The sequence below is a fragment of the Falco rusticolus genome, chromosome 3, assembly GCF_015220075.1.
Source record: "Falco rusticolus isolate bFalRus1 chromosome 3, bFalRus1.pri, whole genome shotgun sequence".
Classification (NCBI taxonomy): domain Eukaryota; kingdom Metazoa; phylum Chordata; class Aves; order Falconiformes; family Falconidae; genus Falco; species Falco rusticolus.
In genome coordinates, this window is record NC_051189.1 from 95,300,879 (window position 1) to 95,328,193 (window position 27,315).

General features: G+C 44.7%; 1 protein-coding gene across 1 annotated transcript in view; it reads right to left on the minus strand.

Annotated features, from left to right (window-relative positions):
• Positions 1-12,472, minus strand: part of NEDD9 (neural precursor cell expressed, developmentally down-regulated 9) — a 73,468-nt gene extending 60,996 nt beyond the window's left edge. The window contains exon 1 of the mRNA XM_037380224.1: positions 12,259-12,472. Within this exon, the coding sequence (XP_037236121.1) occupies positions 12,259-12,261 (3 nt within the window). The 5' untranslated portion in view covers positions 12,262-12,472. The remainder of the gene's footprint in view (positions 1-12,258) is intronic.
• Between the last annotated feature and the right edge of the window lie 14,843 nt (positions 12,473-27,315).

The following is a 27,315-nucleotide window of genomic DNA, read 5'->3' on the forward strand; positions in this document are numbered from 1 at the left end:
GCTTATATTTATATTTTAGAGGGAGATGCTAACAAACCTCTTTGCCAAATGAAAATACCTCACTCCACAAAAAACATTTCCATCAGGAAGAAGCGACCCCATATGACAGAGATGGCCACACCACCCGCTGTGCAACCAGGAGGTGTTTGATACCACAGCAATGATGCTTCCATGAGAATTCGGGTAGTTTAGAAGTTTCAAGCTCCAGCAAAGGGCAGATGAATGCATACATCCTCATGGTCGTTGTTGTGTGTGTGACAACCCATATATTTTGGTTGCAGGATGGGTATGCTTTTTGATCGTGGGAGAAGCCAGAGCTACTCATGTGCATTTGCAAGGTTAGGTAGCCTGACTCTGGCAAACAATCGGACTCTATTTCTCTGTATCGTGCTAATATTTCCACTCTGGGATATACATTGGCTTTAAGAACTCAGGAAGAGCCGTTTGTGCAAATTACCAAACAAATCAATGGTATGTGCATTCCAAGGGCTCATAACTCAGGCAGAAAAAAAAAAAAATCATCAAATTGCTCAAAGGAACTTGTTTAGGGTGGCAATTTCCTTGCCATATATCAGCTCTCTGTCTCCAGCTATTCAGGCTGTGAAAAATAAATCACTGTCTGGTTTTTTTTTCTTCTTTTTTTTTCCTGAACAATGGGGGAAGTGTAATCAGTTTGTTTGTGCTCACTCTTTTTTTTTTTTTTTAATTCTCCTTTTTCATAAAACCAAACAAAACCTGTGACTGTTTCTGTTGACAACTCTGCCCTAAGACCTAAACATGCAAAAACTTTAAAAGGGCTTAAAGTAGTATTTTAACCAGGAGAATCAAAATAGCTTAGCTGTTTTGCCTACCACTGGAATGTAACGCAAACTATGTACACAAACCAGGCCTCACATATTAAAAAACATCAATAAGAAGTAAGATCCATTCCCCACTGTAGAAGCTATGGCTTTCATCCTAAGTTGGAAGGATGCTGTGTCCAGACTCCTGTTAGATGGCCTCATCCCAGACAGTGGTGAGTCCATATAAAATCACAACCATTTGTGGGATATTTTTTGCCAAAGCTGAATATATTTCCCTTTGAAGTACTCATGGTGAGGAGCATGTTTTATTATGCATGGTGTTAACACCAGTTCAAAAATTTAACTTCTTTTTTCATATTACAATAAGAAATCGTGTCCATGAGAGTTCGAGATGAGCTTTTTAACTACAAGCTGCAACTTTTTTTTTTTTTCTCAAATGAAATAAAGGCATTGCTTGGGAGCAGGAGACCAAAAGGATGTTTCTAAGCTAAAAGGCAGGCAGAATAAGCTTGGCTTGTCACCAAGTTGCACTGAATTTGACAAATGAAATTTCATTAGAAGTGCAGGGGCGGTTGTGAAACTGCCAGTAAATAACTGTCTCCCCAGAGTCTCACACTTTTTCCAGAGTCTGTTTTCTCTTTGGACTCCATTCTGCCAGGGACAATATTTTAAAAGCAAAAACCAGAGCTAAGCGTCAGAGTTAGAAGTTAGTAGATAATAAAGGTCAAATGTATTTTTTCCAGGAGCTACTGGAATTTATGCCATTACTTTATCTTTTCTTCCTCCCTTGCACTTTCCCTCACAGTTTTTACCACTAATGGGTGCAAGCCAAGGCCATGAATCTAGACAAGTTCCGGGATGGTTCCAGAGCTAAGTTGTGTAGCTGACCATTTTCTCTCCAATGACCTGAAGCAAAAACCAAGTCCCATGCCTGTCACCCTGTGCTCTGAAATGCTTGGAACTGCTTCAGACCTGGGTCTGAACTTGGTGGCTGATGACCCTCTCTAGTCATCATCCTTCAGTAATTCAAAATATAAATAAAATGCACATCATCATTCATCCCACCAAACCACAGCTGTGCATGCAGCTACTTTTGTGCTCTCAGGGCATTACAAAACCATGAAGTATCTCTCCTCCTTGCTGTTACTGAGCAAAGAAAAAGGGTTCTTGGTCTTGTTTCTTGCTGCTTCTGTAAGGAAGGTTTGCTAGTCTTTCTGGCTTGGGGATGTGAGACATTGCCATTTCCAAACAGGAAGCTCTATCATGACAGTTTGTGTTCTCTGTAAGGATTATCTGTTGAATTTACTCTTCTGTACCACCCCTCACTGCTCCTCAGCTGAACTGTGGGCTGGGGTGGCCCTGACAGTGCAGCTCCTTTTGCTCTGAAGGCAAGGTGAGAAGCCTGGCGATGGTCCGAAGGGTGGCAAGGCAGCTTTCCTGCACGGATGCTGGCGCTTGTGATTGAGATTGGTTGGACGGAGCACCTGAGCTCTTTTCATAGGAGGGTTCCCCCTCAGTGACACAGTCTGTATCTCTTAAATGGCACTCTGAAGGACACCTGCTTCTGAAAACACGTACTAACTGCATCTGTCTGTCGTTAGGCACAATTTTGATCATGCATAGAGATGTTTTATAAGGAAGCTCTTTCCTTCCCTGCATGCAAGGAAAGAGCTGGCTTTTCTTGGCATCAGGTTAACCCAGGCGTATGAAACACCTGCTTCTGAAGTGCACAGCAGTATCTCCATTGGACAGGAGATGGAAAAGGAGGTGCCCTCAGACTCATTAGCTAGTGTTTATTTTTAAAAACTTGAGACCATGTGTTTTGGGCAAAGTTCATACCTGGTGCCATTAGAAGAGCAGAGCTGGGATTTCAGCTCCCTAATTTGATTGATAGTTTATTTTGCTGGGAAACAAGTCCTGCGTATCACATGCTTCAGTCAATAAAATCAGCAGAACTTTACTACCTTCCCTCATCAGGCCATGTCACTGATGTAAATGGAAGTCATTATGCCAATAGTTTATGGGAAGAGGATTTAGGGTATGGAGAGAATAGAGCCCCAGTTTTTGTTCTTCCAAGTGTTCGAAAGCCAGAAATGCTTGCAGAAGCAATATGAAGAGCATATTTCCAGTGTAGAGGAAGGTGGAGGACTCAGTTTCTTGGTACAGCTTCTGCTTTCCAGCACCTTAATTGGAACTTCCAAAATTCACTGATAACCCAGATGTCTTGCCACAGCTTTTAGTAGAAAGTAATCCTAGATGACCTTCCACAAATCCCTTTTAATTAGCCTCTTTCCCAGAGTGTGCCATGCCAGCAGATGATTAATACATTAATCTTACTGTATTCGCAGCTGACTCTTTATTCTTTCTCTACAGAAAATAGAGTGGAGTTTTATTTTGAGGCCCCATGAAGTTTTAGCTTGCAGTCATCTACTGTACAATCTATTCTTACTGTTAGAGGGTCTAGTCATATTTTGGTGAGGACAAGGGGAGGGGATGATCTAAAATAAAATCTTGCAGATGATATCGCACAAACCACCACACACAATTGCACACAACAACATACAGAATGCTGCCAGCAGTCCTGCTGCTCGAGAACAAAACCTCATGAAATCTGAATTTGCAAGTTGGTTGTAATGCTATTGAACAAGCTAACAAATGCCATACCCTTGGACAAGCTCACACAGGAGGCAGTGCTAATGCGTTTGTTAATGGTACCAAATTGTGCAGATGGTGACATCAGATATACCTTTAAGTCTTGAGAAATAAGTATTTGTTTATGGTGCTTATTATTGAGAAATAATAAAATTTCAGTTATGGCACTTGATATTCTTCTTTATACTACAGAGAAAATAGCCATGTAGAAGTAAAATCTGGGGGATTTAGTTGGGCTAACTAGATTTGCTGGAAAACATGTCCTGCATATAACCTGCTGCAAATTTGATCTGAATTTGGGTCATCAATCAGATGTTAGACTGAAATGCAATGTAACATTAGGGAGGGTCAGCACTGAGTTTTGTATTTAAAACATTACAATCTATGTCAGACATTAACTACATCAGCTGCTATATATGGCACTATGGAAAGTATTTTGCAACTGGACTCGGTAACTCCCTGGAAACATTTTCCTTGAAACTTTCTGCTGGGGGGAAAAAAGGTAAAGAAAGAGATAAGTAGGCTTTTGCTGTCTCTGGGCTTTCTGAAGGCATGACTTTGTGGATGGTCATGGAGAGCAAGGATGGCCAGGTTCAGGCTAGCAATTGGTCATGTGGACCATGGGGAATCTGGAAGGAGGATCAATTAATCTGCTTCCGTTGAGTTTATCTCTCCCAGTGGCAATCTGGGTACCAGCAGGTGTGTGATGGCTTTATGGTAGGCGTGGGTTAGAAGCCACTGGAAGGGCTATAAATATTCAGACTTGAGGCATGAACTGACACGTAACCAGTGGAGGTTAGGGACAAACTTCTCCCTTGGAGGAACCACTGGGTTATTTGTGTCTTATCAAGGCAGCTGGTTTTACATCAAAACCAGTGCCTGGAATAGACAGAGGGTTAGTTGTATCAAATACGGTGATTCCTCTGTCCTCCAGCTGTCAGGCTGGGTAGGGAAGCTCTGTCAGATGGTGAAAGCACACTGTAAAAGAGACCTGCCAGTAACTTCTTACAGTAGCTGTAGGTATCCTGTATAGTTAAAAGCTGAGATTCAGGTCCTGCAAGACCCCACCAGTGCTGTCATTTGTTTGCAAAGTCCTCAAAACGGAGCATATGCCATACCTTGCAGAACAGGCACCTGTCGTTTGAGTAGCAGAGGGGAAAAGCCAGAGAATGGGGAAATCTGGTGGTACAGAAATTTGAGACAGGCTCCAGAGAAGATTTTCAACAGTGGTATTTTGCACTGTTTCCCACTACATGCTGGGAGCCAGTAAAGATTTCTAAAGATGCTTGCTTGATAGAACACCCACTGCTTGTTGTAATTAGCTTGGTCTCATTCTTAATAGGCACCAGATGAAAATTTTGAGTGGCATCTTGCATACATTTCAGTGTTAATGCAGAAAGATGGGTCTGACAGAGTTCAAGTTCTCATCCTGGTTAGTGGAGGTGTAGTTCTGTGGGGTCTGGTCTGGCACAGCACAGCAGCGAGAGGCAAGACCCAGCCACATTAAGTTTTGTGGGTTGGGGCTATCTTTTCCATTTCACTTGAAAGACTTAAAACATATAAAGGCCATTTATGTTCCCTTTTGCTCATCTCTGTTCAAGGCTGCTGAGGTCTTCTGCTGAAAGCAAGTAAGGGTTGCCTGTGGTGAATAGCTTTCCTATTAAGAGGTAGCTAAAGCATACCAGTAATCCTTGGCTGATAGCAGACAAACCAACCTCCTCTCATGTTCCCTCACACAGAGCCTTTAAGCCTTGCTAGACATGCCTGAAGATGAAAAAGCCAACAATGAGCTGTGATAATAGCTTGTAAACACAGAGCATGGCCACACCTTGCAGTGTCTGCAGCCTAAGGGAACAGATCTGCCAACCTATATCTGCCCTTAAATGCCAGGAAACAAATCATTGGTAATAAACCACAATGGCTGTTTTCCATCTGCAATCAATTTCTGTTTAACTAATGATGTTAAGTAGAAAATAGCCACAGACATCTCTTATTAGGTTCTTGAATAAACAATGGCTGTAGCTCAAATGGTTCATTAAGAGGGAGGGAAGCAGTTCCTTTTCCAGGTGTCCGTAGCTGCTAAGGTTTGCATAGCTGAGGGCAGGCAGGAATGGCCCCTGTTACTGCCATCATCCTTTGCCTGTGTGATGGAGGGACCCGTGCCTCTGTTTGCTGCGTGGCCTGGACAAGTACGGTGTGGTCATAACACTAAGGCAAGTTCCATACCGTAGTGAAAAGAGTAAGTCTTTCTTTTAATCGGAAAGGGCTTTGGGCTCAACTGTGAAAAAAGTCACTCAGAGTCTGGGAGAAGTTCTGGGTGCCTGGAGGACAATTATGAACCTGGGTTTGTCTGTATGCTATTAAGCAGAGGTCTTGAGACAAGCCACCTCATGTGTTTCCTGTCTCTCCTTGAGCAGGCCTGGGGTGCAGCTGCTGGTGGCATTGCAGTCCCCTTAAGCTGCATGTAGTTAAGATGTATTTTCAGACTCAGTAGCAGAGAGAGGTTCAAGATGCAATGTCGGGGTTGGGGTCAAGTGCAAAAGCTGTCAAAAGCTGAAAGTGATGATATGACTTTGATTTGACTTGCCAAAAGCCATACACAGAAAACACCTCTCAGCTTTTCTAGTTTAAGGTTATTCACTCTTTGAATTAGTTTTTTGTGCCGTCTGTAAATTACAAGTCCAGCTCTCTTAAAGTGGAAATTCTTTGCTATGTTATGCACACAGGGCTTGGCTGTTCTCTTACAACAAAATGCCATGCCAAATAAATAATTATGAGCATAAGGAAACGTCATGAATGAGAGAAGGGAGAAAACAGAATAAAATGAAATAAGGGTCCTTAAAAATACTGCAGGAAATGAGTAGACATTATGAGCGAAGACAGTATAATTTGTAGGCAGACTGGTGATTCTATGGTCTTTAATGGCATTTTAATCTTGCTGGTGAATCTATGTTCTTTAATGGCATTCTAATCTCGCTGCTAAGAAATGCATGTATTCATGGGACTTAAGTAGATGCTGGATCCTTTTGCTTTAGGATTAAAGCAAATACAGCTCTAAGGTATTTTCACAGAGCCCCTTCACTTCCAGCCTGCTCTTTGTTAGTCAAAAAAAAAAAAAAATAAAACAACCCAAAACCCCCAACTAAGACATCACAACAGAAGAATTCCTAGAGGAAAATATTTATGTTCATTTGGAGCAACCCAAAGCCTTTCATTTGTTTTTGTTTTGAAAGGCAAATGTTTACCCTGAGTGTGAGCCTAGCCTGCAGGTGTTGTGGTACCGGGGAACCTGCTCGGGCAGCTCTCAGGGTGGGCTGCCTCGCCGGGTGGCTTAGCTTCAGTCTTTGCTGGGTGTGTTATAGAGCTGTCTGTCTTAAGAAAATCTGACTATTTCTGGCTCGGATTAGGTTAGAGAAACTGTGCGGAGAAGGGGGTTTGATTCCTTCTAGTTTTCCGTTTGTGCTATTCAGCACTAATGGCTTCAGCCAGCTCAACTTTGAGAAAAGCAAAAGGGATTTCTCCCTGCCTTCCCCCCAGCATCTGATGCTTCTGACCGTGAAAATGTTGGTTCTGAGCATTAGATGTTAGCACTGATCTATTCCAGCCCTTTTGTGTGTATCTGTATTTAGTTTGCTATTCTGGATCCCCCCTTCTCCAACAGAATACTGATGGTGATCATGCAATAGGGGTTTATGTAAAATGGCCATCCAAAAAATGCTATATCTTGCTCCAATTTACTTTGGCTGCTTCTCATGTGAGTTCTTGTGATCCACATACATGCTGTGGTAACCCTACAGAACAATGAAACATAACAGCTAGAGGCTGTCTTTAATTGGGCAAGGTAATATTGAAAAATTGTGTGATGAGTCACTGAAGCTGGAACAGCCCAGCCTTTAAATACTGCGTTACTCAACAGCCGGTGAATGTGTCCCTGGGCTCTCTCTTCTGCAGTCATCCTTGTAACTCAGTGATACTTTCTCCATTTGATCAAGGTTGTATTAATCCATAATCCAAACTTCAGCTCAGTCTCTCTAGCTCTGGTTCTTGCTGCTTTCCAGTAGGCTGGAGCTTGAGATGTGCCTCGCTTGCGCTTTGTCATGCTTGGAAAGGAAAGAGGACTAAGCTGGCTTTAAACTTTTACCTGGCTGTAGTCTAGGAGTTACTGACTTGAACACAGGCATGAAAAAGAGTGGGCATAGACTTTTTTTTGTGCGCTTCTTTTGTCTGTCAGCATCTCCTGAGGACTACTGTATTGCAGGGGATGGACTTCCCACTTGGGAGATGTCTCTGAGGTCTTACTGCTGCATTGAAGAACAGCAAATGCAGGAGCCGCTCCCAAGGGCAGGCTTCCTGGAGGGATTCCTTTAGATAAACCACGGCCAATGTGTGTTGATGAACTACTTGTGCAGCAGACTGGAAACAAATGGAAAGCATACCAAAACTGCCTATCCACATCACAGGTTTGTATGTTTTCTGACTCTGCTTCTAATCCGGTTTGAAGGACTGTCTTTTTTACCCCTCCCCTTTTCTTTTCTCCTTAAAAAAATATAAAAATCCAAGTACTTGGTATTTTTCTTCAAGATCCATTATGAGGTATTCTGTTTTTCTTGCTGCTTTACTCGCTGGACACTAAACCCAAATTTCCCCATGGTAATTTTTAAATAACGTAAAGCTCTGCACACAACATTTTTGTAATTGGGTGTATTTCAGGCAGTTGCTACTTCAGGCCTTCATTTTCCTGTATTTCAACGGAGAGGAGAATAAGCTATCTATGTCAACTGGAGGTAGAGGTTATAGATGGAAAACTATGGCCCCCTTGAATTAAAGTATTATTCATGGAGTGAGATGTAATCCCCAGGATCCAGGCTGGGAGAACTGCTGCTCAGCTGAGGCTACTTTTAAAACTTGTAAGGCAACTTGCTTTCCTTGTAAACTAAGGAATTGGGTATAAATAAGTTTTACTGCACCTTTAAAGTACAAAACAAAACAGATGGTTGAAAGGTTCTGTGCTCTCTTGTCAGTTCTCACCCTCTTTATGTGAACTTCTTCCAGCCCTCCCAGTCTTTCTTTGTGGGTTTTAATACAGTTATTAATCCCAGTTTCCCTCCCCTCCTTGGCAAGGGGCCTCTCCCCTTGCCACTTTGGTTAGGTGATACTACTGAAACCTGATTCAGGACCTGCTAATGACGCCAACCCTGTGATTAGCTATTGTTTGGAAGCCCTAACAATTAGGTGAGGTGTATATGTTCATCTGGAAGCCGATGCTCTTGTCCAGCAAAGCATCCTCACCTCCTGAGCAAGTGTCATGGAGCAGCTCTGTTTACTGTAGTGCAAAGCATCCGGGGATGTGCAGCCAAAATCCCTGATGAACGCATTGGGAGAGGACATCCTCAGGAAGGGCTTGTTGTGCTGCAGCTGCCTGCACAATCCAGGTGGGTTGGCTTTGTTGCCTGAACTGCAGAAGCAGATAAAGCACTGAGGGCCGAGTAAAAAATACATAGCTTTCTTAAACAAAAAATAATCGAATGCTGGGGTTCTTGTAAAATCTGGGAGCTGGCATGGCACGGTAGAAACCAGCACGTATTCTTAGTCTTTGTGTTCCAGAAAATGTATCGTGAGCTGGCAGTGCTGGACAGTGGAAGGCTTGTAAGGATGAAATATTAATGCTGTGTGCTTTAACGTGCTGCATGTCAAGAGGGAGGTACTTGATTCAAATGTAACTTGCTTGGGGGGCCATCTGAGCCTGCAGACTTGTTCCAGCTTGTTATGAACTGCTGTGCCTTGTTCTGCCATCTACCTCCTAATGAGTAGTTAAGAGGACAATTTAATTTGGTTACGCAGCTCTCCTGAATCCAGGCGTAGCTGTGCCAGACGGGCTGGGTTGTGCACAGAGGGCAAACTATTGCCCTTGCCCCGTTACCATGCAAGCGCTAAGATGCATGGGCAGAGCTTGGTCTGCTGCTGTTTGGAAGGTGCTGGTGTTGGGTACAAATTATATTTCTTAGGGCAGGGAGGCTGAAATTTATCCTGCCTAGCTGAGATTCTGAGAGTTGGGTATTTCCAGGGCTTATTCAGTCTAATACCAGTTTCTGTTGACTGTGGAGAGAACAACTTGGTTTAGTCAACTTTATTAGGTGAGGTGGATTCTAATGCACTACACCCTTGAGTGCAGGGCTGGCTGGAGAAATAAAACTGATGCTAGCAAGATGGTCAAAGATTAGCCCTTCCTTCTGTAAATCCTGACTATGGGGTTGGGTGGTGTAGTGAGATGGGATGCCTGCACAGACAGATGCGGAGACAAATGTGATTGCCCTTTTTCCATTGACTAACGGAGGATGGAGTGATCCTGCTCCTTTCCTTGCTGGGCTACGAGACATGTACTTCACCTCTGCTGGGCGGTGCTGAAAAGCAAGAGTTCCCTTCTTTCTTCTAGCTGGGCACACTGAGCCCAAGTGGAGGGTCGTGCTTTTGGTCAGATCCTGAGATATGAGGAAAAAGCTCTCTCTGAGTCCTGCTGTCTCTTCCCAGGTACGTTCTGGATGCAAGCAAGCCTAGGTATTTTATTTGACCTCAATTTACACTTTCCTAGAGAGAAATGAGGAGGGTCTGCAACTGAGTCCTGACTGGAAGAAAGCAAAGCCTGCCACAAGCATCTATCTGCCTGCCTTAGTAACAGGAGAGAAAGGAAGGCTTCTGCTTAGTGGAAGAAAGAAAGTGAGTGCAGCTAAAACCTTGCTAAACGTGGGGAGTCCTTGCTACCTTTCGGCTCCTGCTTACTCCCTGTGATTTGGCAACACTCCATTCTGCCCGCACAATTTCTTCAGTGTGACTGGGCTTTGCAAAAACCTCCTTAATCCAACACAGAAAGGTTTTATGCAATTGCATCCAGCACAGTCCTATTTCACTTGATTTAAATGAGAAAGTTAAATCTCAGTCTAGACGGAGTGCTCTGTAGCTCCTGTGAATCTTGCACCCGGCGAGATGTATCATCTATGAGTATGTTTCTCATTTTCCAGACGAGCCCAGGGGATCTGCACCCCCCTCCATAAAATTCCTGTCTGTGCTAAATTGCCTTTTAGTCCTGATTTATACCTCAATAAAACACATCATGCAAAAGAGAGCATGTTTAATTGTGTAACTGACAGGACTTATGCAGGGCACATTTTTGGTGGTTATTTATGCACTTATCTCCTTTAAAAAGGGGCATAATGACATTCATTTACAGTGGGAACAGTAAAAGGTGAGGAAAATAAATGGGGTGAAGGACAAAGAGTAAACTTTAAACTAATATGGCTTCTGGAAAAGGACCTCTGTTAAAAGAATCACTGAAAAATATGAAGAGAGGCAGGTTGGATTTGGGAACTTAAGGGGTTCCAAGAAAAACTTTTGAGATTCCCCCCCTCTATCAAACAAAGCCAAAAAACAACCTTATGTTGGGGCTGTTTGATGTTGAAAGCTGGAAAATATTTCTTTCCTCAAAGCAGGAACAAATGAAGAAATCTTTTATGTTGCTCATGAAATCATTGATTCTGAGTTCTTGTTTGATTTCTTTCACCCAGATCCCTTTCAAAATTGCACTGTGGTTTTCTTTTAAAATATTTTTTTCTCAAGGGTGAATAAGGTGCTAGAGAGTCAAGAGACAGGTATGCAAGCCTGTCTTCAGGTTTCTGCTGCACAGTTTCTACTGGCAACCTTGTCCTACTGATGACAGGCACCCTGGCAGCACCTTAAACAAGTGTTGAAGCGGCACATGCAAGATAAGATGACTCCAGGATAATTAGAAATGGGTTCATTACTGGGAGGCCAGCATGATTTACTTTAATTACATCATAAATGTGCTTCCTTATCTTTTCTATCGCCTGTGTAAGGATGTAGCTTCCAAGCCTGTTCTTCAGAGGTGAAAGCTAAAGAACAAAATTAAGCTTGTTGTTCAGCTCCAATTTGGTCTCATTACTGATAAAACGTTTATGATGGCATGGAGTTAGTGCTGACAAGTGCTTTGTTCTGCACAACATGACTCTTGCCTCAAGGGCCATCCAGACTTCAAACACTGGAGAGTAGGTGTGTGGTAATGCACAGACATGCCTGTATATTTGCATATTGGGCTGATAGGGAGAAGAAATACTCTGTAAATATGTAGGTCAGCAGCATTCTTATCTCCTGGTCTTTCGCTGTCTCAGCCCTAGGCCTGCTTGCCTTACCTGTGGTGGTGTCCTCTGTGTGGGAACTGGATTGCTGTAGTGCCGTGGACCAGCAGACAGGGAGCATGAAGTCAGGAACTTGTGAAGGTTTCAGAGTGGTGGGATACAAGGCCTCCTAAAATGTCTTAGACTGCCCATAGGAGATGCTGAATGCTTCCTGTTGACATCTAGAAATTTCCCTTAAATACGAGAACTGATGACCACAATCTTCAAAAGTTCTCCTCTAATGGAGAGGTGGATGACGTTGCTCATGTCTTTGTACTTAGATGCTGTACCCCAATGGGCTGCACCAATCCCCTGAGATACCATTTACTAAAGGCTCCCCCTCCTTCACCGGAGACAATCCTCCTGGCACTATGTTCAGTAAAGATGTATTTACTACCAAGACCTGCAGTGTTGCCCCTACTCAGGATACCAGCTCTTGCTACTTTTGGTCTAAGACCGGTTGCGACCCAGCCTAACAAGGAGTGCTCTGCCTGACTTCTGAACACTGTGGGTGTTCAGTCAGCCTCCAAGAAAGAGTTTTTGCTTGCTGAACTCAAAAGAAAGGCAGCTATGCTTCTATTAAAACAGCTTTTGACTTTGCAGAAAGTGAAACTTACCATTATCCAGTGTTTTTGGCTTCCACCTATAGTACGTTAATCGAAGGAACACAGGAGCTTTGTGCATCAGCGATGGTTATCTCCATAGGAAATCCAGCGTTGTGGTTACACTGGCTGGTTTTTTGCTTTTCCCAGTTGTAGGACTTCTCCGCACTTGCAGGATTCCCTTGTTCCAAATATTTCTTCAAGGATCCAAATGCTTTTTTTTTTTCCCTCCTCTGAAAGAAAAGGTCAATGAAACAGAGATGAACAAAGGAGGAAAATGTCTTTCCGTTTACTTACTGTCCTGCCAATTCAAACAGTTCTGCATTGCGCAGGGTTTCCCTGCACGCCTCTCCTGATGATGTACAAGATTGACCTCAGGGAAAAACTCTGATCCTTTCTAAAATACAACTATAAGTAGATTTGCCACTGTCAGTGATATGTGTTTTTAATCAGCAGCATGACCTTTATTTATATCCCTGTTAAGGGCTAAGGAATTTTGGCAGGTATCATAAACCAATGCATGCTGCATGGCCTTTACTTTACTGCTCCCAATGCATTTATCAGGAAGGCTGATATCCAGAGCTGTTCAATAGCTCTGGAATGCTTATTCCCACAGTTCCTTCATCTGCAGATCTGCAGCCTAACCTTGCAGCTCTGTGCTGGAAAACCAAAAGGTCAAACAGACCTCATCCAGGGTAAAATCAGCTACTTCGTGGGCTTCACTGGACAAGCTTTAAGAGAAAATGCAGCCAATAAACCAAAGCACAAGCAATCCACAATTATGGATTGAAAATATAACACTTTATGAGTTTGAATAGCTTACCCTTTTTAAAAATATTTTTGTTGCTCTTCATACTGAGACAATGCCTAAAGCCAAGCCACCATATGGATTATGCAAACATAAACCATAGGGTTGTTCTCTACACTAGAGATCATTAATCTAGTTTTAAAATGACCAGTCGTGCTTTCAGAGGTCACTTTGGTTTGTTCTTTAAACCTGCTTGTTGTCTTGAGTATCCTAAAACATAACATTGCTGAGGCCCTGCCCTTATGCTGATAAGGGACACACAAACTGCTGTTGTGCTTGGAATTTGCCTCCTGAGCCTTCAGGTGTGGAGGTGGCTGCTTGCTGGTAACCAGCTCCTCTGGGTGCTGTTTCTGAGACCCATCATGTTTCAAAGAAAGACCTGAACTGCACGAAAAGGAAAAGAGGGGGACGACGACACCCCAAACCCTATGGGAGTTGTCAGGAAATAGCTGAGCACGCTTCTGAGAAAACTGTGAGTTAAAGGAACATGAGAAGAGCTTATGCCATGTGTGGAGGGTGTGAAGTTTTAGACAGGCTGAGGGTACGGCTGCGGTAAGCCATAACGTAATCCTTCTAGCATGCGACAAGCAGGATGAGCTAGAAGTTGAGTAGATTTACTTGGCTTTGGGATCTTTTCTGTTTGCCAGGAGAGTCAGTCTGAAGGAAACCTTGGAAACACTGCGCACTTAGGTTTTTTGAAGAGCTCAGTAACTTTTGCTATTTGTACTTCCAAATCCAGGAAAACGGTTGTCACAAATGACTCTGTTCCTTTTGACTTATTTTGACTGAGGTTATGTCAGTGACTCCTGAACTTCAGAATCCTTTCGCTGTCCTTTTAGTAGCATGCAGAGAACCCAGGAGGTATGGCTTCTCCCACACCAAATTCTTCTAGACAACATTAATGCCTTGTCCAAAAATTACAGAGGACACAACTGCACAAAGCAAGGCAGAAATGACTGCTGCCTTATAAATACACTCACTTCGTGGCACTAATGCTTCCCCCAGCTCCCAACCAAAACAGATTTATAACAAAGGCTCTGGGTGAGCTGGAGGGTCCTTCACTGACAGCGAGACTGCTGGTAAAAGCTGCACAGCAGCCTCCTTTCTCTGCTCCCAACAAATGAGGAAAACCGATGTCCTGGCAAGGACTTTTTGTGTCTGTCTGTGCCTTAAGCACAGAAGCAGCACTTCCCAGGGAAGAAAAAGGCATTATTTTTCTGTTGTGCAAATAGCAGCCAGCTGCTGGTTGTGGGTTGTTTTTTGTTGTTGTTGTTGTTTATTCTCCCTGCCCCCTGCCTTCTAAAATGTCTTCAACATCTTGAACCCAGTTTCTCACCTCTCATCCAACCGGCCGAGGATTTAAACAACAGGATCAAAAACGTCTCTGTGTCACATACAACAAGTGCCCTGAGGGGTGGAGGGGCCAGAGGCACCTTGCTGCAGCAAGCCCAGGGTATGAGCTCAGTGCTCAGGGATGTGATCAGTTTGGCCAGGTGGGAGACAACTTCAGGGGGGCTTTTCCTGAAAGCAGTGTGTGCTGCCTGGCTGCAGGGCTGCCACTCTTGGCCTTTCTTAGGTCACCTCTCTGGTCGCTGTTTCATAGAAGCTTTAGCAACCGTTTTACTCTCCTCTCCAGCCCCTGTGGTGTGAGCCGTGCACTGCTTGTGGTCTTTCCTCTGAGAGTGGAGAGCAGGAAAGTTGTTTCCCTCTCCGTCTTCCCACCAGCCAAACTTTTCCTCTGCAAGGTGTGACCTGGAGGAAGGGCAGTTCGTGCCTGCCTTGTCTCCCATCAGGGGAGTGACGGGGTCCAACAGCTCGTGCAGGGTTTCATGTTCCTGCTGAACATGCGTGTCTCCTGTGATCTGGAAATGTGCTGATGCTTCTGGGGTTGGTCTAGGTGTGAGGAATCTTACAGGCATAGCTGTAGGGTGCAGTTAAGCCATTGCAGTAATGCCAACGTCAATTCCATTGCAGTTATGCCAATGTCAATTCCTTTGCTTGTGGATTAAGAGTGTAGTTCAGGCTGTTTGAGCTGTTTCTGAAGTGATAACTCTTGAGTATGGGAGGGCAGGCAAAGTATTTGATCCAAGCAATGCCGTTTTGGAGTTACATTACTGACCTGCTGGTGGGTACTCAGCCCAGGAAGGAACATATAGCTGGGGGGAATCACCAGCTGAAGGATCCGTGCAACAGAGTAAAGCAGGGCAGCCTTTTGCTAAGGGCATCAAGTGAGAGTCTGAAGTCTGTTGGCGTGTTATTTCATCTGTTGGTATGTTTGGTTTTTTTCCATTGCCCAAGAATGAGGCATGAAACCTGCCTGTGAAGCGCCTGCAACATTCATCCCCCATGCTTGCTTAAGAGGCTCTTGAAGGGAGTTGCATTAGTTGCTTTCAAGTTAGGCAGCAGTAACCTCATGCTAAATCCCATGAAGGAAAGGCTGAAAAGCTTTCGGCCAGGACTTAACTTCATAGCTTAGGCAACCAAATAGCAGTCCAGAAGTAAAACAGCGTTTCTCAAACGAGCAATTTGGGATTATTGCCCTTACATTTCAATTAATGCGTTCATTCCTGTAGTGCCGTCTGAGGTATACAGAAAACATTTGTTTTACCAAATGGTACCGAGAGCAAAATTACCCCTCTATGATCCACGTGGTTTACCAGGGTAGATCATAGTACTAAAAAATGATGGAAAGAGAGATCCAATTAAAATCCTTTTGAAAATACAAACACTAAAGAAATCCTTGTCAGCTGTGTTTAAGGAAGAAAGGCAAACATAAAGCCCCCCTCCTCTAAAGAAGGACAACATTGTACTGAAAGGGCTAACTGCCCCTCTACATATTGCGTGATTTTACTTTGTATCCTTTCACGGCACTGAGGAAAGAAAATAAGGTACAACCCACATGCCTTCCAGATCTGCCATAAGGCAGCGTTTTTTCCCACCACTCTTGCTCCATAAAGAGCAAGTGCTCCGTGCCTTTGCTTCACAAACAGACTACTTATTGCTTGACACTGAATTTCCCTTTTACACTGGTGAAAATAATCCAGCAAATATTTCGAAAGTTACTCTTTCAGGTATCTGCTCTTCTAGCACTGAAAAATGCCTCTTTGTGCTGAATGAGGTGCTGGAGGAAGTTATTAGCTTCTAATTAGGACAACAGCCTGAGGGACAGGCTACACAGGCAGTCCTTGTGACCTGAGCAGGTAGCAGCAAGAGAGCAAGCACTGGTATGAGGACCTGAAGTGACTTGTACAAGACCCAGGTAGAAGATATGTGGCGGCGTTGGGAACAGAGTCCACATTTTCTGCATCACAGCAGGGTCTCATCTTTGACAACTCTGGGTGGGAGGATTCTTGGGACCCCAGAAAACAAGTCACTGTTTTAGTTGGAAATGACCATCTAACCTGCTCTGCTCACGAGGGAACTGGTTGGAAGAGTTCTAATGGCTGGGTGCAGAGATGGAGAGGAAAGTGTTAGTAGGCAGGGGTGAGGAGAGCAGGGAAAAGTTGGTAAAAAGCAGGGATGGATGGCTGAGGCATCAGCCTTGATTAATGGGGGTTTGGTTTTGCTGTTCAGGAAGTGTGTGGGAGCTGGGAGATTGCAGAGGTGCGTTTCATTTAACCTAAGGAGGATGTACCCAAATTCCTGAGTGACCTGCAGTGAGAGTCACCTGATGCTTCTCACTTGGAAGATCCTACTTGAAGGTGTTCATGTGCCTTTGACTGGGTGGGTTGATGGCTTTGGGGTCAAACCAGAGGCACAGAGCCGGCAGCCAGCCCCAGCTCCTGAGCTGAGAGCTGCTCCTGCAGTGGCTGCATGGGATGGGTCTCTCCTGATGGCTGCTACTGGGCTGCAGCTTTAACCACCACACTTAAACCAGAAATGCCTCTCCCTCTATTAAGCCAGCTGGAGGGTAACTGGCTGAAGCGCATTACCAGAGGTCATTTCTCCTTCAGGACTTGAAGCAGGGATCGGGACTGTATTTCCTTTCTCTGCAAAAGGCTGCAAAGCCGCTGGAAGCTGTCTGCCTCACCTTCTGGGAGGAGGACCACAAAGGGAATCGTGGCAGGTTATTGCACTAGCTTTAGTAGGGAAGTGTAAATGTTGCTCACAAGACCTGATTTCACAAGTGAAAATCTGTTGTTTCAGTATATTTATTGTAAAATATTAAGAAAACTGTGTTAGAAGCATCCTATCAACGTTGTTTGATTGGTGGGTTTTGATGATACTGATGGTACTTTAAAAAATGAATCAATGCCAAATTCAAGTTCATCTGTATGAACTTTACTTAATCTTAAGTTGCTTAAATCATAAAACTTTTCTCCTCATTGTTCAGTCACTCTCTGTTTCCTTCTCATGCTGCATGCATTACCCCGTATATACTGTATGTCCTCCTCAGCCCGGAACTACATAGTTATTTTTACGTTTGGCTGTCAGGTAGTGCTGCGGTTGTAGATGTCCACCCGGTGGTTATCTGCCTGGTGATGAGAGATGGTATTTTGGAAGGAGAAGCACAGAAAGTTCATTCAGCATCATCCAGGGCAGAATGTGCTGCACCTGCCATCAGGCATCTTATGAGCCTCTCATCTCTCAGCGGATGGGGAAAGACATTTCTAAAATGTCTTTTCAGTCGAAATCGACTTCTTTCATAATTTTTGTTTTGTGTTGGGTTTGGGGTTTTTTTGGGGTGGGGGGCGGGGGAGAAATATGAAATCTAAAATACTGCTTTTCATTTCCATTTAAAATGTGATTTTTCTATCAAAATTTAGATACCTGTATTCTTAACCAGTTGGTTTTTTTTGAAGATAGTAAAGCCAAATGTTTGCACTTCTGATAGTACCTACTGACAACTATTTTCTGGCTCTGACCCAGCTTTACTCACAGGCTCACTTAACTGAAAACCAGATTTGTTTTCAGGTCAAAACGAACAGTGACATTGAGAGGAGAATATTCCAAAACCTTTTTACTTGTACTTAACATTTTTCTTACACTACTTGATTAATTTAAGTATAGCCTTCTGCTTTTGGTTGTTGTGCTTGCTTATCATTCTAGCAAAGCAGGCCAAAAATGTTTCAGCACAATTAATTGGAACTAGATGAACATGCAGTATCTATTTTCAAAGTCTGGGGTTAAATAAGGTAATAGACATTTTTTAGGAACTGTGCAAATGTTATGGATGCAATCTGAGACTATGGAAACTTTTTTTTGTACAAGAGACCGTGATTTTTCTTTCAACAGACTGCGTTCGCTCCTTCAGTAGCACGTTATGACTTTACAACGTATAAAGCAGGGGCCTTCTAGACAGGATACTTACTGGGGCACAGCCCCCGACTAATACTTAAAATATTGGCGCTGAATGAGGCATGGGATTTATGGAAAATTAGTATGTGATAAAATGCATATGGGTAAAGGCTAAAGCTAAGAAATGCAGATATAAAGGCTATTTGCACAGTCTGGATTCAGAGTCCTTGCCTTTGTAGCTATGGTATTCTTTTAATTTCTAAACATTTTTTTATGCTAGGGGTGCTAGACTGAGATGTGGCAGGAAGGTTTTTTGTGTGTGTGCATATATATATATATATATATATATGCATATTTAAAACATATATTTTGGTCTAAACCCCATGCTTGGTTGTTCTTCCAACCTGTATTCTGTCTGCATGGAGAGAATCAGTGGAGTGGGGACCTGGACCTTCTCAGCCTTCCTGAGCGGTACAAGCAAGCAGGCTGATGCAGAACCCTGCAGTACCAGCTGCGTGTGGTGCAGGTGATGGCAGGCAGGCTACTTGGATCAACAGGACTCCCCTTGCAGTGGAGCTTCACTTGGACAAGGGAGAAGAGCAGTTTTGGTGGCTGGCTGTGTTATTTAGCCTCATCATTTCACAAAAAAATCCAGTGGGCAACACGTATGCTACTGATGCAAGGTGCTTAGATCTGGTGACAGGTTGCACCAGGATGGTAACTGCCTTGCCTGAGGTAAGCGAGAGGAGGGAAATGAAACCAAAGATCATTTTTTCTACCCTTTGTCTCCTTGAGGTGGATTGAATTTGTTTGTCTTTCCACATCAGATGAGTGCGGACGTTGCAGCCTCACTCCGCGTGCCGTGTGGCACAGCAAGCACCCGGATGCTCTGTCAACAGCGCACTCTGTAGCTCCTGGGCTGAGCTCGGCCAGCTGCCTGAGCAAACTGTGCCAGGCCTGTTGGTAAGCAACGCTGGTTCAGTGCTCAGAAAAAACAAACTAGACTAGGTATCAGGAGCATTTGGCAGCCTTTTTCCTTCCTGTCACAGAGCAGCAGGGAAATATTGGGAAATTTGGCATGAGCAACTGAAACAGGTGAATGGACGTTCTGAAATACGCTTCTGTGCTTCGCAGTTTTGTGAACTTTCAGGTACACGCTGTTGTTTTGGGCCCCTCTCAATATATTTGCAAGTGGGGATCTGCTCCATAACCAACCCTATCACCGAGGTCAGACTGACAGACCTATAGTTCCCCGCATCCTCCTTCCAGCCCTTCTTGTAGATGGACATTGCATTTTCCAACTTCCAGTCAACTGGGACCCCCCCAGTTAGCCAGGACTGCTGGTAAATGATGGAAAGTGGCTCAGTGAGCACTTCAACCAGCTCCCTCAGTACCCTTGGGTGATACAATCCAGCCCCGTAGACTTGTGTGGCTCTAAGTGGTGTAGCAGGTTGCTGACCATTCCCCCTTGGATTGTGGGGGCTTCATTCTGTTCCCTGTCCCTGTGTCCCAGCTCAGGGGGCTGGGTACTCAGAGAACAACTGGTCTTAACGCTGCCTTTGCCTCAGTCTTTAATATTAAGTACCTCAGCCTTTTCCTCATCCTTTGTCACTGTGTTTCCCCCTGCATCTAATAAGGGATGGAGATTCTCCCTCACCCTCCTCTTTTTGCCAACATATTCATAGAAACATTTTTTTTTTTAATTGTCTTTTACAGCAGTAGCCAGATTAAGTTCTATTGGGGCTTTGGCCCCTCTGATTTTCTCTCTGCATAATCTCATGACTTTCTAGTCCTCCTGAGTGGCCTGCCCCTTCTTCCAAAGGTCATAAACTCTCCTTATATTCCTGAGTTCGAGCCAAAGCTCTCTGTTCGGCCAGGTCGGTCATCTTCCCTGCTGGTTCATCTTTTAGCACATGGGAGTGGCCTGCTCCTGTGTCTTTCAGATTGCCTTCCTGAAGAATGTCCAGTCCTCCTGGACTCCTTTTTCCTCCAAGACTGCCTCCCAAGGGAGGCTCTCAACCAGGTTCCTAAACAGGCTGAAGTCTGCCCTCAGGGAGCCCAAGGCAGCGGTTCTGCTGACCCCCCTCACTTCTCTGGCAACGGAAAACTGTCATTTCGTGATCGCTGTGCCCAAGGCAGCCTCCAGCCATCACATCACCCACGAGTCCTCTGTTCACAAACAACAGGCCCAGCCAGCGCCTTCCCTCGTCGGCTCACTGACCAGCTGTGTCAGGAAGTTCTTCCACATGCTCTGGAAGTTCTTCCACATGCTCTGGGAACTTCCTAGGCTGTTTCCTCTCTGTTGTACTGTATTTCCAGCAGACATCTGGTAAGTTGAAGCACTCCTGAGAACAAGGGCTAGTGATGGTGAGACTCCTTCCAGCTGCTTATAGAATATTTCATCTGCCTCTTCATCCTGGTTGGGTGGTCTGTAACAGACTCCTTCCCCCTGATCCTTCCCATAGACACTGAACCCCATCATCACCATCATTAAGCTCTAGATAATCAACACAGTCCCCAGCATACAGGGTTACCCCACCACCTCTCCTTCCTTGCCTGTCCCTTCTGAAGAGTTTATTCATTGCAGCACTCCAGTTGTGTGAGCCATCCTACCATGTTTCTGTGATGGCAACTGTGTCATGGTTTTCCTGCTGTGCAATGGCTTCCAGCTTCTCCTGTTTGTTGCCCATGCTGCGTGCATTGGTGTAGATGCGCTTCAGTTGGGCTATTGATACCACCACCTTTTTGGCAGGGCAAGGAAGCCCTGATTCCTAGGTGACCATTCTCAGGTGCTTCCATGGTTTCTAACACATCAATACCCTCAGCTTCTCTGCTGCCACATGGATCTCCAACCTCTACCTCCACTGAGACTGAAGGACCTCACCAGCACATTGTCCCTCAAACATTGCTGTGCTGCCCCCAGGCTGATCTCTAGCGAGCCTGGTTTTATCCCTTTCCCCCTTCCAACCCAGTTTAAAGCTCTTTCAGTGAGCCCCACTAGCTCCTGTGCATGGATCCTTTCCCTGCTTTCAGACAGGTGTACCCCACCCGTCCTGGTGTGTAAACTGACTCGTGATCCAAAACCCCCAAATTCTGCTGGTGACACCAGGCTTGGAGGCAGGTATTGATCTGCTGGCTCTGCCTGTTGCTTCCCTCACCGTTGCTTGCGGCTGGAAGGATAGAGGAGAACACGGCTTGTGCTCCTGATCCCTTAACCAGTCATCCCAAGGCCGTTTTCTTGATTGCCCTCGGACTTGCTTCTGGGCAAATCTACAGACTCCTGTTATCCCATCCGCAGCATGGTTTAAGCATGAAGTTTACCACCCACCAAGTCTTTAACTGTGCATGGGGGTAGGAGGAGGTAAGTCATATGAAACAGGAGATAATAAAGAGCCCAATGAACAGCAGGCAGAGCAGACGCGAGTTAATGTAAAAGCAGAGTAAGTAGCGTAGTTAAAAGCTTAAGGAAAATAAAGCTTTGGCTGTCCTGTTGAAGTGTGTGTATCAGTGGAGTCCCCACATTCTAATTTAAGTGTAGAATTAGTCACAGGCGGTAGAGCAGAGCCTCAGGGAGGTGAAGCAATGCCCGTAGCTGCCTCCCAGAGCCCCGCTCTTCCCATGGGCATGCCAGGAACCTCCCTGGTGTTTGCCAGTGGCCAGCTAGCCATTAGCCTGCATCCGTCTGTGGTCTCTGGCTCACAGGCTCAATTTATCAGGGACCAGCTTGGTCCTGGGCAATAAATGAGCAATAAATGTTGCCGTGGCAGTGGAGAGGAGCAGGCAGCTGTCAGAAGGCTGGTGTCCCACCCTGTGCAAGCCTATGTGTTTGAGGGAGATGGGAACGCTCTGACTGGCACCTGTGGCATATGGACAGGATCCTCGAGTAAGTCATCATCACAGAGTGCAGTTGTGTATGTGAACAGAGCCCAGAACTGCAGCTCTGCTCTTCCACCTGACTGTGCACTAGCTGACACTTGCTGTATGCCGTGCTGACGGTAGGAGAGAAGGTTACAGCTCAGTAGCTCTGTTTGGCTTCACAGCTCATGCTAGAAAGAAGTGCCTTTTCCCTCCCACACCCTCCTTCAGTTAACCAGAATGAGTAAGCCATTCTGAGTTCAGGAAAGACAAACACCAAATGCTTAAATTTACACACACACACCCTCCCGAGTTTGAGATGTGGCTTGCAATTCCTCTCGGGTCTAGCAGCAGCAGCAGATGATGGTGTTGCCACACTGGTGTGCCCATCACCTCTGCCAGAAGCTGCTGCCACCATGGCAGAGATGACAAAGCAGCAAGCTCCCCTCTCCCCAAGGCAGTTTGAAGCCTCACACACTAACACCAGCTGAGGTCAATGCCAGTGTGGAGGGGGATGCTGGGCTCTCATGAGTGCAGCTGAGAGCCACGCTCCAAATATTTCTGTTTTAGCACTGGTAGCTGGTGTTTGCCTAGCCCTCAGCAGGTCAAGAAGCAGCTTTCAGTCCATAGGGACTGCACATTGCTTCTGACCTTGTCTGGTCTACCTCAGCAGTTTTATATTACGGTAGGTAAAATAATTGCTACTCACACCTCTTCCTCAGCTCTGAGGAACCCACTTTGTCATCCCTGCTCCAAAGTCATGTGTTGGGGGGTATCACTGAGATCCAGTCCCTCACCCTGCCTTAAAAGCTCTATGTTCTTAAACTCCTGGTCCGTTTACTTCCTGTATTATGACTTCACTTCTTCCCAGTTCCTGGTTTTGTCTTCTCCCACTTTCTTATGATTTCTTGGCTGCCTAAGTCCATGCTCTAAACAAAGCTTGTAAGAAAAATGAGCAAAACCACAGCAGAGCATCCAAGTTTAAAATTTATTGTAGCTTTGGATGAGTAATTAGCAATCACGTTGCTTCAAGAGCTATTTTCACAATTGCCATTGAAAGCTCATTAAAACTCGTATTTCTTTTTCAGCAGTGATGCATCAGCTCATTGAATTAGTAGTTGTAAATGACACTCGTACTTGACAGGAGGAGGACAAATAATCTGGTTGGTTAAATAGTTTGGTTGTAAGATGCTGGGGTGGGTAGTGGTCTGGTCTAATATGAACATCCTAGCGGAAGAAGCGTGCGATTAGAGCTATAAAAAAACGTAGAAACTGCCATAGTTGGCAGGATAGTGATTAGTCTCATCACTTGACTAACTGACAGTTTTGAAATTTGGTGTCTACGCTCCCTCCACCACATGAGGTAAACTGGGAACCTTGGCATGGTTTTGTGCTGTGTCTGTGATGACTTGCTCTGTGACTGGCCTGAGTGCGAGGGCGCTGGTGGATCAAGAGGCTTGGCTCACAGCCAGTTCACATTGAAGAGCTGAAGGCAGACCAGATGAGTACTCCCTCTTCCTTTTCCCACAAGGCTTTACAACTAGGTGGCTTAAGTTTGCTCACAAGAGTTGAGGCATGGGTGATCAAGTGAGACAGAGGAACAGAATTAAACGTTGGTTTCCTCGCATTGCAGCTAAGCTATAGGGTACAAGGAGGACCACAACCTTCTCCAGTTTTGTTTTATGCAAACCTGTGAGTAATCGCTCTAGTTGTCTACTAAACTGGGCCTCTTGGACAGACTAGGCAAATGAAGTCTTTGTAGATCCCCTCTAAATGTGAACTTCAGCAAGCTAGCAGGTTGCTGAGCTGCAGCTTTGTTGGCCAAGATGTTTGCCACTCCTGCTTTGCACAAGAACGCTTGCCATAGTGTCAGGATATGTTATACAAGGCAGGCAAGGGGTTTGGCCAGCAAAGTCCATCTTCCAAACACTGTGTGTTCCAGTGGAGTAACTGCTGCCTTTGACCAAATGCTCCTATACCTGCAGGCTGGCTGAAATCCTCTGGTTCCCTCTGCTGCTGTGAATAGTTTTCTATATGAGATGAAGAGACTTGATGGATTTTCTGAAAAACTGTAACAGTAGAGGAAGGGACTTGCATCCAAGATGACAGTAGTTTATTAGTGACATGTCTCATGAGGTGAATGACTGCTAATGAAGTCAATTATGGTCTGAGCTGTCAGGACGGTAACTGAAGACAAAAGGACTAGTTTGGACTCTCGTGTGTTGAAAAAACTCCAAATCCCTCGCATACCTTTTTATTGAAACCAAATGTGTTTCTTTGAAAGGCAGGGGTTACCTAAGAAAGATATGTATTTAAACATGCAGACTTAAGTGTCAATTGTCAACTAGTCATTTGAAGCCCTGTAAATAGTACCTTATCCGTTTTTGTGGTAGGAGATGTGCATATGATCATTGGAGGTTATTGTGGGTATGCTTCCCTCCCAGCGCCAATCCAGTTCTGCTTCAGAAATACCAGTTCATTCCCTTTCATGCTTATTTTCCCTGGTTTACTTGCAGTACTTTCAAATAATCAGAATGAAAACCAGCCAAAGGGTAATTGTTTTTAGCATTGGGATAAATGTGAAAACACAACTTGTGACATTTTAAGCCATTCATTTTTAGGTTGTGTTTTTGTTTTTGTGGGTTTTTTCCTCCCCTGAACACAGTGAGTTACATCCCTAGATAAACATCTTCCTAACATACCAGTCAGACAGTCATCCAAGCCCAAATGTGTATGTTGGGTTTGCTGACATAAGGAAGGGCATACCACTTGGCAGCAAATGCTTCAATGCTTCTCAAAGTTCAGCAAGCCTCTAACATAAATTTATATATATATAAAAGGTGGTGGGCTTTTGGTTTTTTTTGTTTTTTTTTTTTTTTTTTAAAGTTCTGGAAACCATTTCCCTTAAACCCCAACAATAATGAAAACCACCCGTTTGCAGCGAGGCCTGCGCTGTTGCAGGGAAGGCTCGCCTGGAATGCGCTGGCTCGGGGGTGGGATGAGCTCACGGCACAGACGGGGAGGTGAGCACACGGTGGCATACAGCCCCAGCGCCCACCGGCAGGCAAGCGGGGCTGCCCGTGCCATAACGAAACATGGCACGTTAGGCAGCAGCCTGGGAAAATAACCCTGGTGTTCACGGTTTTCTCAGGTACAAAAGCAACTCTTGAGACTTTCATGCTCCAGCAGCTCCGCTGCAGAGTGTACCACCTCTGGGAGATGGTTTGAGGAACTAATGCCCAACCTTGACTTGGGTGTGCTCCAGGGGAATTCATCTCGTGAGAGCCCTGGCCATGGCACAGCGTGGGGCTGACACAGCTCTTGCCGACAGCGGTGCAAATCTGTAATCACTCAGAGTCCGATAATCAAAGCAGAGTATTTCCCTTGCCGGGTCAGTAAGCCTACTTCACATTTAGGTTCTGCGTGGCAAAACGTGGCCTTAAGGGCTCAGTCCAGCAGTATGCCACCCAGCTCTGGCCAGGAGCTGGATGTCCTCTGCTCCTCTTGGAGGAAAAAACTGTCCCTTTCACCTGGTGTGCTCAGGACCACACACAGCCACATCATTTCGAGAGTGGGAATAAGAGCTGTTGTACCTGTTGCTCTGATCCCTGGGCCATCTACACTCCATTTGAACAGCAATTTGTGTGCAGAAGAGTTATTGCATGCCTTGTGGTTCATGGCTACAGATAAATCTGATAGTTGATCAGTTCATTGCAGTATGGTTGTGGGCAACTAATCTGGGCAGAACCTCGAACAGGATTTCATGTCTTCATTGCAAGTAGTTCAGTGGAGGAGTAGGAGCACTGCGGAGAGCTGTGGTTTCCCTTCTCCAGAGATCTGCCTCTGGAAACCATGTGTCCCATTGCAGCTGAGACTCTTTTCATTTGCTGCTGACTTTGTCCTTTGAAAGCAAAGGGTAGCAATCAGTTTGTTCATCTCAGCTGCCCTGGCTGCATCTATAAAAATGTGTGATTTCCCTTATGTGCAACAAATGGGAAGTGAGTCTAAACCACCGCATCTCTGTTTTTCCCTAAGCTGGTGCCCTGGTTCTGTAGGGACCGTCTGCCTTAAAAAGAGTAAAACCTACTGCCTGGGCCAGCTCTGTCAAATCTGGCAGCAGATTCAAACCTTGGGAGAGAGGACCTGGATTTGCCTTTCATCAGATGGCAATTTTTCAAATGTGCTAAGTGATTAACACTGGACAAGCTTGGGATCCGTAGCCTTTGGGTGGCCTTGGTAGTGCTCAGATGCATGCAGGGGCAATCAGAAAGCAGTTTCAGTACATCTGCTTCGGTTTGCCAGCAGTCACAAACTCATAGTTGCATGTAAGCATTTTTTTTTTTTTTTGTTGGGCGGATGACAGAGGAGGAGATTGTGCATTCAAAGGAGTATTACGACAGGTCATTTTTTCGGTGGCACTGGAACGTGCTTTTCTAAGCGTGGAAGCTGTGGAGGTCAGAGGAGTCTCTTCCTGCTTTTGCAATAGCAGTTAAGTTTCAGTTTACAAAACAGTTTCCCCGGGACACAAACACAAGGCGTTTGACAGCCTTGTTAGAGATAAGTGTTTTGGGAATGTTTTTCTTGAGATCATTTTTGTAACAAAACAAAAACCTACTTTGTCTAAAACTAAAATTTTCCATGAGAATTAACAGTGATAAGAGACTTAGCTGTAAAAATTTCAGATTATGTTTTAAATGTCCTGATATTTTTGGGTAGAAAACTCTAGCTTAAAACTAAAACTCTAGCTCGAAATTACCTTCAATTTTAACACTTGACTTAGTTATAAGAGCCCTGAAACAAGAAAAATAAAAAAGTGTTTTGAAATGCTTGAAGCTTAAAAAAAAACCACAATGAGGGAAAGAAGGGATAAATGTGGTTTAGATTTTCATTTTTTGTAAATCTAGATTTTTCTTTAGAATAATTCTCCCCAAGCTTTAAATATTTTCCCCCATGTAGAAGGGTTTTTTCTAGTCCAGTTTATTATGGATTCAATAGTGAAGAGTCTTGCACAATAGATAACCCAGCAAATACTGTTTGGGAAGGGAAAGAAGTCTGACCCAGTCAGTCTCTTAATGGAATTACTCAAACCAGAGGTCTTTCTGACATGATACTGTGGGTACACCTCCTTTCTCTGATGCGTTCCAGACAGCACTCAAAGAAAAAGGCATGGT